Genomic DNA, 11,843 nt, shown 5'->3' on the forward strand with positions numbered 1-11,843 from the left:
ATGAGGTGCTATCAAATGTTCGGTGAAGGCTCTCTTTGCTTTTGACAGCTTTGCGTGATGTGACCAATTTGTTGTTCAATTGTTTTCTTTCCGAAGTGGTAAAAAAAATTGAGAAAAATTTTAGTACATAAAATGAGACACTTGAGACTTGCAGAATATCTTGGAAATAAGTATTTCAGGGAGACTGATAGGAATAAGGGAACATAAAGAATTCAGCATACATTACTTTATCATGCAAGCCTTGGTTTCCATATCATTATGAACCAAGCAAAACTATGGCCCCAGCTTGAAATGAAAGTCACAGGTCATTGATTTTCAATATCTAGATTTTCTTGTCTTAAACTGAAGAGAGCTGAATGCCTGCATAACATACAGATATTCTTGGTCACTTTTTGTTTATATGTGTGTGTATTAATAATAGGTCCTGTCTATAGAAGCATCATTTTTCTCATGTTCTCATTCCACTTGCTATTTTGGGACCCCAAATCCTATTTTTGGATGGGTGGGTGTTTTTTTTGTTTGTTTTTTGTTTTGAGTTGGAGTCTCACTCTGTTGCCCAGGCTGAAGTGCATTGGCACACTCACGGCCACCGCAGCCTCGACCTGCTGGGCTCAGGCGATCCTGCCTCAGCCTTCCAAATAGCTGGAATTACAGGCGTGCGCCACCATGCCCAGCTAAATTTTAGATTTATGGTAGAGACGAGGGCTCACCAAGTTGCCTGGGCTGGTCTCGAACCCCTGGGCTCATGCAATCCTCTCACCTTGGCCTCCCAAAGTGCTGAGATTACAGTCTTGAACCACCACACCCGGCCTGGGTGGGTGTTTCTAAGAGCTGCTTCCTGCAAGCTTGCGAGCTTGGTCTTCTTGGAATCCCACATCTGCTCTTTCCTTCTCCTGCCTGGTGACCCCTCAACACTGCCGGTGCCCGGGTAGGCCTCTGACGTGCTGCGAACCCCTGCTGCTGGTGCCATCTCTCCGCCCAAGTGCTGCCTGGCTGTGCAATGCCACGCTGCACTGGCATGCTCTGTTGGGTTCAATACCATGATACATCTCTTACCATTGAGCTACATGGGTCCCCAGGCTGCACGGCCAGGTGCTCCCGACATCTTCCAGGCCTTGTTAAGTCAGTCCTTATGGCATTGCTTAAAGGGCTTTCTTCAGGACGGGCCAGAGGGTGACCTGAGAGGAAGACCCTGTGCAAGACTCCCCGTCCTACCCTTTGACTCTGGGTGATCATTACTGAGCCGAGCTATTATGCTTTGGCTGACTTGCCTTAGTCCAAGGATGCTCTTGCTCTTTCAGGATAATGGACATCAGAAAAGAAATTCCTCCCACCTTTTATTCCGCACATCTTTAGGGTGGATCTGTTCCATACCAATGTCATGCACGCTGCTAGGTGCTGGGGCTGTAATGGTGAGTAGAAACGGGCAGCCTCGTGGGCATAGTGAGACGTTAATAAGCTACACTGGTACGTATGTATGATTCAAGCTGAGGTCGTGTTCTGAAGGCAGTGGCTCAGGTTCCTTCCCGTATGTGTCCCTTTTGTCACCCAGTCAGGCTCACACAGGAATTCCTACCTAGAGTCTGTATCCAAGCGCTTGAAGCTCTTAAGAATGTGTAATAATGCAGAACATATGAGTAGCGGCATTTCAAACTCTTTGGAAGTCTAGAATTATTTCTATTTGGTGATGAGAGAACTATATGCTTCTCAACACTCTACCTTACTATTTATGTTATTTTATTTTTGAGTCGGGGTCTCATTCTATTGCCCAGGCTAGAGGGCCGTGGCACCATCACGGCTCACCACAGCCTCAACCTCCTGGGCTCAGGTAATCTTCCCCCTCAACCTCCCAAGTAGCTGGGACCACAGGCATGAGCCACCAGGCCCAGCTGATTTTTTTATTTTTTGTAGAGACAAGGTCTCACTATGTTGCTTAGGCTTGTCTAGAACTCCTGGGCTTAAGCAATCCTCCTGTCTAGGCCTTCCCAAAGTGCTGGAATTACAGGTGGGAACCATTGTGCTTGGCCTTATGTTTTATTTAAGGATATTCAAGATTATATTATTTTTATGTATATTGTAAAATAAATATTCCAGGGACCCCAATAGGAATAAGGGAACACGAAGAAGCATGTATTACTGTGTATATTGTATATTTCTACTCAAACATATCTAGAAATATATGTCATAAATACATAAATTATGTATATAATATATATTATTTACATTTTTATAATTTAAAGTAAAGTAAGTCACATTCTCTAGTCTAAAAACATCATCTGGAAGAAGGGCCAGAATATCCTGATTGAAAAGCTGGAGATTAGGAAGTGTAAATGAGAAAGTTTTCAAAAATGGAATATTTCTAAACTGATAATATTAATCAGTTTTTAGCTGTACTTGTCCAGTGTAAGGTAACTCTATAAAGCAATGATAAAGGGGTAAATGCTCTTCTAACCATCTTCCAGTTGTGTCCTCTGGCAAGATATTTTTCTTAAAAATTCATATTGCATAAAATCCAGAAATGACACATTTATTTATTGTCAGATTTATGCAATGCATGGCAGGGAACTGAAACTGAACCTTAGGGCTTTTAAATTTACTGGATAACAACATAAAGCCTTTTGTAAAGAAAGTTGCCCCACAACTATATTTAATAGCTGAGAATGTGTGCCCATGGGCTTTTCTAGAACTGATGATGGCTGAATATTTGCCTTGAGTTCATTATTATTATTTGATGAAAACTTGCACAGGTTTGAACAGAGGCAGTCATGTGCTGGTTTAACCAGCTGCCTCTCTGAGATGGGGTAGGGAGGGGGAGGGGAAAGTCCTGACTTGTAGCATTTGCCAATTTCTGTGGTGTACATTTTTCCACCATGACCAATTTCAGCTACCGAGATGATATCACCGAACACTGATCATGGACTTGGGAAGGGAAGTGAGCTCCTGTTAGCTGGTATAAGCTGTCTCATCTGCACAGCTTATCTTTGTGGGGTAACATCTTTCTTTGTGATACAAACAGGCAAATATGAGAGCTAAACTTGTGATCTTGTTAAGATTCTGTAGTGTGACACTATTTCTGTAATGTTTGCCCTCTCCCAATATCTGGGATACTGAGTAACAGTGTAGCCATAACCAAAGTTTAACAAATTATCATCACTCTGATTATTTACTTTACTGCATTCTGATGTTTTCTATTCTGTTCCAATGAATTGAAAACAATAAATTATTTCGCTATTGCTACTTTTTATTTATTGAACACATCTGTGATGTGTCAGATGCTATTTTTAAGTGCTTTACAGACGTTGACTTATTTCTTCATTAGAACCATCCCATAAGGTAGGTGTCATGCTTCATTATTTATTAGTTGCCAGTATCACTGGTCTTCCTTACCTTAGTGAGTATATAATGTCAAAATAACAGTGTCTATACTTAATCTCAGAGTATATTTTAACTTACTGCCTTTTTTTATCTTGCCCTTTAAGGTTATAATGAGTGGGGTGTTTTGTGTGCTTAATATGATTTCTAAAAATCACTTAATAGGACTGTTAATTTTCTTCTTCAGATTTCTTTTCTTTTTTTTAGAGTTATGCTTAAATCATTAGTTTTTAGCTTCTGTTGATTTTTTTCTTCAGATTTCTCTCTTTTTTTTTTTTTTTTAGTTATGCCTAAATCATTAGTTTTTAGCTTCCGCCAGAACATTTTCCCTTCAGGAAAAACAGATTTTGGAAATTACTAATTAAGACTAGTCATAATTTTTTTCTGAGTAATTATCTTCTGGTTGCTGGGAACTGGGGAACAAGCTTGTTGCATGTCAGCAGCCTCTTTGCTGACTTCTCTGTGCCTTCTTTGATTCTACTACCATACACGCTCCGCTCAGTGGGTCTTTCTTTTGCTCAGAGCTCTTTAATGGCTTTCTATTGAACTTAGAATAAAGTCTAAAACTTTTTTTCTGGCCCACAAGTCTCTCTAAAATCCATCTCTGCCATAGAGTGGTATAGGAGTTAAGGGTTTGGAATTCAAGTTTTGTTCTCTCTACTTGCTAACTGTGTGACTTTGGAAACAATGCTTAATCTCTCTGTGCCTCAGTTTACTCACCATTAAAATGGGAAAATAGACCAGATGTGATGGCTCGTGACTGTAATCCCAGCACTTTGGGAGGCCAAGGCGGGAGGATTGCTAAAGGCTAAGAATTTAAGATCAACCTGGGCACCATAGTAAGTCCCCATCTGTACAAAAAAAAAAATTAGCCAGGCTTAGTGGCTCATGACTATAGTCCCAACTACAGGGGAGGCTGAGGCAGGAGGATCGCTTGAGCCCAGGAGCTGGAAGCTGCAGTGAGCTATGACCGCACCACTGCACTCCAGCCTGGGCAACAGAGCAAGATCTTTTTTTCCAAAAAAGAAAAAAGCAAAAATAAAACGAAATGGGAAAATAATAATATCGACATCATAGAGTTTCCATAAGTGATCTAACACAGAAATCCCCAACCCCCCGGGTCATGGACCGGTACTGGTCTGTGGCCTGCCAGGAACTGGGCCGCACAGCAGGTGGCGAGCGGTGGGCGAGCAGAGCTCAGCGCTGTGAGATCAGTGGCGGCTTTAGGTTCTCACAGTAGCTTGAACCCCAATGTGAACTGCGCATGCCAGGGATCTCGGTTGTGGTTCCTTTGAGGCTCTGATGCCTGGTGATCCCCACCCTCCCCTCCGTCCGTGGTTTCCAGGAAGCCCGTCCCTGATGCCATGAAAGGTTGGGGACCGCTACTCGAATGCCTATAAAGAGCTTAGGTGCCCGGTGTGTAGAAAATACTAGCCCACCCCCTCTCTGCATCTCCACCTCTCCCCGAACCCTACTTCTTTCAACTCAGGCAAGGTGAAGGGTCTTCTTACATGCTGTTCCCACTGCCTGGCAAATTCTTATTTCCATTCTTCACCTGATTCATTTCTACTTATTCTTCCCATCTCTGCTTAACTGTCACTTCTCAGATGAGCCTCCCTTGACTCTCCAGGCTAATTGGAATCCTCTGTGATAATCTCATCACAGCATTCACTTCCTTTCAAAGCCCTGCCACCATTTATTGTTCTGTATTTATTAGTGTGATTACAGGTGACTTAGAGCCACGATGGTGGGGCTGTCAGACTATTTACTACACCATCTGCCAATGTCCAGCTTGGTGCAGCACTGCAATGGATGTCTGCTCCTAACAGGCGTTTTGGAGTCTAACTAATGCATTTTTACCATCAGCTTTATTCCTGTTTGTTTTCGGTGTCTTTTCTTGTGGTTCTTCCTTTTTTTCTTTCTCCTTCCCTCCTTCCTTCCCGCCCACTCTCTCTTCCTCCCTCCCTCCCTCTCTCATCACATCCTCGACCTCCTGGGCTCAGGCGATCCCTTTGCCTCTGCCTCCCAAGTAGCTGAGGCTATAGGCGTGCACCATCACACTTGGCTAATTTTTAAATCTTTTATCGAGACAAGATCTCAGTATGTTGCCCAGGCTTGTCTCGAACTCTTGGGCTGAAGCAATCCTCCCACCTCAGCCTCCCAAATTGCCGGGGTTACAGGCATGAGTGAGCCACCGCTCTCGGCCGCCTTCTCTCTTTTTATTTAGATAACTTATTACTTTCTGATTCTCTTTGCAAGAGGAATACATGCTCACGCTAGAAAACACCTCACGACTGAATTGTAATTTTGTATCTTATTTTCTTCCCTATAAGCTACCAAAAACGTTTGGAGGACAAGTTAGAGGTAGAAATAAATTCATATAAATAAATAATAACATACAATAGGTAGTAGTTACCTACTTAAACACGTACCTCTTATTGAAATTACATTTCCTTCATTATTTAGTTTGCACAGTGAAGACCAAAAGTTGTTTCTGCAACTGGCATCAGATGTGGGAACTGCACAAGCGGCTGCTATTTTTACATTTTACAGAGCATTGTGAGCCTCTCAGGAAGTGAGCAGATTGCTCTCTGTACACTTATATCCTTCACAGATTTTGCATAAATGAATATTGTCTTACCCAAATAGAGCAACACATGACTAACAAAAACAAGAGAAAAAACTCCAGCTGTAAGTGGACATTGTAAAAGTATTAATTTGGAGAAGAAACTGATCATGGAACCAAAGAGAATAGCATTCAATAAATAGATGTGTACATTGCTCAGAGATACGTTTGTTGGTCTACTCCAATGACCAAAAGATTTCTTGGCTTCCTCAACTCTCCCTGGCCTCTGGGAGGCCCGCAGAGATTTCCAGTTAATGGTTTTGGTGCTTCTCACCGGAAATGAGGAAGCAGAGTCCCTGTGCCCCCAAATCTAAAGTAGTCTCTACTGAGCTATGGAGAGATACAATGGTCCCAACCCTAATTTCACCAAATATGGTACACATGTATTTCATCAAAAGCTCTAGCTAAGAATTCATTGTTCACACCAACGCTCTTAGCTTCAGATATTAAGACTCTCACTGTTTAAAAAATGTTAATGTGTCACTTTTTGAGATTGCCACTTCCTGGCTTTGAAACAATGCTGAATTTGCAATCATCTTCCAAAAGCCCAAATTATACACTGTGCTCTTAATGTTGACAAAGGCATTTGGATTTTCATTCAAACAGCTTTATCTACTACAAGGTGAAGGAAAGTTCTCTAGGACATGACGTATTCTAAGACACATTTTCTGTATTGAATTTTAAGAAATACAAGGAGAGATGCAATTGGTGCAAGCGAGCATCAGAGTTTAAAAAGAAATGATTTTATAAATTTAAAAATAATAGTCAATTGGTATATAATTTCCTTTTTTACTTGAGTATTATTTATTAAGGTGATACCCACTCAGGGCACTGTGACTTGGAAGGTTGCTGAAGAGGTTTCTAAGGTCATGGGTGCTGGCGTGTATCCATGAATGATTCATGCCAGAAGTCAGTAATGTGTAATCAAGAACTTAGATATTTTTCAGTTTATAAAAATGCTCAATTCACACTTAAAATTTTAAAATAATGGGTTCATTGAATAAAAGAGAATTGAACTTTATCATGTCCTTTAATACTCTTATTTATAGTAAGCATGTATTAGTTATCACAATTTATTTATTTTAAAGTGTTTTCACTTTCAGCTCAATGCAGTTCAATAAATTTGTATTGACTTTGTCTCTTTGACCTTTAGAGCTATTCAGTCTATTGATTCTCTTTAAATTTTCTCTTATCATGAAATTTGACAGCTCAGCATGTTCACTGAATAAACTGTGAAGGTCTGATAAATTCTTAGCAAGAAAAAGGTGTTTAAGTGGGTAACCGTTTGAAAAGAACATGTTATATACCTTTCATATATAAGAACAATGACCATCAACATTGTGGGTCTTGAGATTTGAGGGTCCCTTGGGTTCCTTCATAATCCAGCCTCGACACCCATGTGTCCACGGAGAGGAATACACACACACACACACATATGATGGCTATAAGTCTCACGCCCTACTCATTCGAATGACTGGTGTGTTGACCAGGTACACAGTCTCACGACCACAGAAGAGATGCTTTAGATTTACCAATCCTATTGATCTCTTCAAAGACCTTTGGGAAAGAACAGCTTGACAGCCTTTGATTCAGAATGGCACTCTTCACTTTGAATCTAGTGGTCAAATAGATCCTGTCTTAACTGCAAACGCCATGCCTGGAGACCTAGGGCATAGCGACACTATGAACCTCTGCTTCATGTCATAAAATGGCAAGGTCGAACCAGTGAACATTTAGATTCATTTGATTTTCCAATATTCATATATTTTGTAAATGGCACATGATATATTGCCCTTAGGAAGATAATAACAGCCATAAAGTTAAGAGTTTGCCAATAGGAGTCAAACAAATCTGGGCGGGAATTCCAGCTATGCTCATTACTAACCGTGTGTTTGAATATGGGTGTCATTTGACCTCTTGGGCCCCAGTTTCTGTATTTGTAAAATGAGATAGAAATCCCTACCATGTTTGTTCTGAGATTTATTTTTTTATTTTGTTTGAGACAGGATCTTGCTGTGTCACCTAGGCTTGGGTGCAGTGATGCAATCGTGACTCATTGTATTCGCCGCCTCCTGAGCTCAAGAGATCCTTCTGCCTTCTGAGTAGCTGAGACTAAAGGCTTACACCACCTCGCCCCACAAATTTTAATATTTGTGGAGACAGGGTCTTGCTATGTTGCCCAGGCTTGTTTCCAACTCCTGGCCTCAAGTGATGCTCCTGCCTCAATCTCCCTAAATGCTGTGATTACAGGTGTGAGCCACTGTGCCTGGCCTGTTCTAAAGATTAATTGAGACAACATGTGAAAATGCTTAGCTGAGTAACCAGTCATGGCTGTTACTATGAAATGGTAACAATGACTTGGGATCCATATCCAGGAGAATATCTAGGTGCTAAGAGCCTTCTCCACCTCTGTGTTTTTTCTGTGTGCTCCCTCATTGTAAACTTAAAGTTCTGGATGTAAAATAGGCCTCAAATAAGAGAACACTTAGGATGTCACTTTTAAATTTAAATTGAATTTTAGTATAATGAAGTCGAGGTCCATCTTTTAATAAAAGAACAGCCCATAACCAAGGGATTCGTTTGTCATATTCCCAAATGTGGAAATATTTTGTATAAATTTATCTTCATATTAGAATTTATAAACAGTGCTTAGATAAATTCAAAAGTATTTCTTATTTGAGTTTAGAATGCATTTTTGTGTAATATTTGAGTGTGAACACGCCTGGTATTTTGGGAAGTCACAACACTTTATACAAATAACGAAGGCTTGCACAGATGATTACGGGAGGAAATTTGAATAAATCACTTAATTTTATTTAATTTTAAAATTTTATTTGAATGTTATGTAAATTAAGATGGATATATTTTTAGACTTAACATGTAAATAAACATGTCTTGCAGGTAATGAAGATGGCTACATCTACACGACCTCTTTGCAACAAATAAAAACGGTGACGGAGCAAATAAGGCAAAGTGAAGAAAACCCTGCATCCCCCCAGGCAGACAGCAGAACCCAGATGTCACGAGCCCCCAGAGCCACGCCCCACAGCCAGGTGTCTGTGCTAAGGGCACCCCAGGAGCCCTCCTTTCACTGGGGAATCCTGAGAACAGTATCCCGGCGTGATGTCCGATCAGAGATATTCCTGTGGAGTTTTCTCCTGTGGTCTGACACCATAGAAATGGTGCGTGTGGCCGGCCACCCCGCCGTGTACAAGTCAGGCTGGCTGTATCCGGTCTACATATTCAGTTTCATTTCTCTCCTTCGAATTACATTCACTCCCCAAAACCCTCTTCTCAACTCCCTGGGCGTCCTGCTGCAGGATTTACCTTTTGTCTGTGTGAGACTTGGTTTAATTATCGCCCTGGGGACTGTCACACCGGTACTGGGCCTGTGTAAAAATGTCCTAGTGACTCTGTCTTATGTCTACTTCAACTACCTAACCAGACTCAGGATTTTCTCTAGTTTTGAAGTGTTCCCATCTTAAGAAGAAAGTGCGATATAGTAAGACCTATTTTTTTTTTTTTTAATGAAAATGTGTGTATTTGTAATAATTATTTTGGGGGTGGCGTACGTTTTTACACTATGGAAAGAAATGAAGGCTAGATTGTAAAGAATAAGCTGTTTTAAATAACTCCGGCATATCAGTTTTTTATGTATATAAATGGTGCTAAGTTTAAGGAACTTCATAGTCTTATAAGTTGGCTCTCAAGAATTTCTAGAAACTGCTAGTTGTTAATTTTAACTATGTATACTGCACTTTTTAAAAAACAATCTTCAATAAAACCTGTCTAAAAAATGAGAATGTATTTTTCCACTAACTTAGCCCAAGAACGAGTTTTTTAAAAATCTTTTATATAAATTAAAAAGGGTCATATGTATCAATTAATCGAAATTAGCTTTGAGGAATACATCTGAAATTATTGAATAATTTTTAGATTTTACTTTTTTAAAAAATTGAATAATTGTAGTTTTAGGATCTCCTTCGAATATGAAATTATCTTTTTTATTCCATTGTCATAAATAACTTTTATTTGCCTGATTGATTTCAGCATAAAAAGCAATTCACTATAACAGAAATTGGCTCAGTTTAAGCTTTAGCTATTTTGCTAGTACTGAAGTACTTATATAAATGTTGTTTAGTATTGCATCTTTTAATAAAAGAAAAGCCCGTAACCAAGGGATTAGTTTGTCCTATTCCCAAATTTGGAAATATTTTATATAAATTTATCTTCATATTAGAATTTCTAAACAGTGCTTAGATAAATTGAAAAGTATTTCTTATTTGAGTTTGGAATGCACTTTTGTGTAATATTTGAATATGAACGTGCCTGATATTTTGGGAAGTTGCAACACTTTATACAAATAATGAAGGCACAATGATTACAGGAGGAAATTTGAATAAATAATTTTATTTTATTTAATTTTTTAGGAATGTATACATGTTTATAGAGTTTAAGTTTATGGTATTTAATAGACATTACAGCATATTGATAAGACATTGCTATTTCTACACTGTGATTAAAAGTTGTATTATTAAAATTATATTGCAATTCTCATAGCTTCTAATGGTTGCTAGTACTAAGGCCATATAGATTTTATGTCCTAATAAAAAGTTTGCTTTTCTGATATATAAAAGTATGCTTTCAAAAACACAGCAGGATCTGTAATAGGCTATATGATATTTTAACTAAGTAAGATTTGGAGCCCAACTGATAATTATGCATTCATTAGATGTCAAGTTCAAATAAAGTTAACAATAGGCAAAATACATCTAAAAAATTCATCTACGATCAGACTATTATCAGATAGTCAAATACTTTTTCAGACATTACAGTAAAATTATAATTTTATAAAATTCAAATACTTTTTGTAAATTCTTTAATGCCTTTTCTTTCTAAAAGTTAATGTTTGAAATTCCAGTGTGTGGCTACTGCAGTCTTGACTTTCTTATTTCACTTATTTTCACTGAATGAAAATTGCAATAAGACATAGGAAAGAAAAGGGGAATGAAATGGTGTGTTGAAGCCCTACGATTTGCTTGGCACTGTACTGTTTGCTTAATAAATGATTATCTTGTGCTGTGGACATTGAACCAGAATTTTACTTAGCAAATACGAGGAGGGGACCCCCAAAAGTCCAGAACTTATTTATAAAAAATTGTGGTTTTATTCTTACATGTTTAAACTTCAGTCACCTTCAAAGTACTCTTTGTTTGATGCAATACACCTATCAAGGCACTTTTTTCACTACTCAAAAGTTTTTGAACTCCAGTTTTGATGCCTTTTAGTGCTTCTGGCATTTTTTGTTTCACTTCTTCCACATGGGCAAAATGTTTCCCTTTGAGGATTTTTTTTCATCCAGGGAAACAAAAACAGTCCCTTGGGGTAAGATCAAGTGAATAGGGAGGTGGGATACAGTGGTCACGCCATTTTTGGTCAAAAGTTGCTGAATACTCACAGTAATGTGGATAGATGCATTTGTAAATCACCCATCATGAAATGGCCAAATGTGTTGAAAGAATCTCCAAAAAAAATTCACTAAAGCGAAATGCAGCCTCTCACAACAACACTAACTGGTACACTGATGCCGTTGGCTTCCTAGAACACTTACCTAGTGGGGGAAACCTGTACAACAGGGGGTCTGTCCTCCAAAAAAAATGATTTTGGTTTTTTTTTGGGTCCCTCCTTGAATATCAATAGTTTTTCCAATCATAGGCATTAAAAAATATATATTGGATTAAATTTACCAAAAAGAACAGTCCACCACTTATAAGCTATAGAACTTAAAAATAGCTACTTAAACCCCATAGAGCATATAGTAAATAATAAGAGAAAAATACACTAA

The 11,843-nt window shown here is 38.9% G+C and overlaps 1 protein-coding gene across 1 annotated transcript in view; it reads left to right on the forward strand.

Annotated features, from left to right (window-relative positions):
• Positions 1–9,735, forward strand: part of TMEM236 (transmembrane protein 236) — a 46,386-nt gene extending 36,651 nt beyond the window's left edge. The window contains exon 5 of the mRNA XM_008056340.1: positions 8,900–9,735. Coding sequence (XP_008054531.1) covers positions 8,900–9,483 — 584 coding nt within the window. The 3' untranslated portion in view covers positions 9,484–9,735. The remainder of the gene's footprint in view (positions 1–8,899) is intronic.
• Positions 9,736–11,843: the final 2,108 nt, after the last annotated feature.

This window comes from Carlito syrichta, unplaced genomic scaffold (genome assembly GCF_000164805.1).
Source record: "Carlito syrichta isolate Samal-C Ts95f unplaced genomic scaffold, Tarsius_syrichta-2.0.1 Scaffold302327, whole genome shotgun sequence".
Lineage (NCBI taxonomy): Eukaryota > Metazoa > Chordata > Mammalia > Primates > Tarsiidae > Carlito > Carlito syrichta.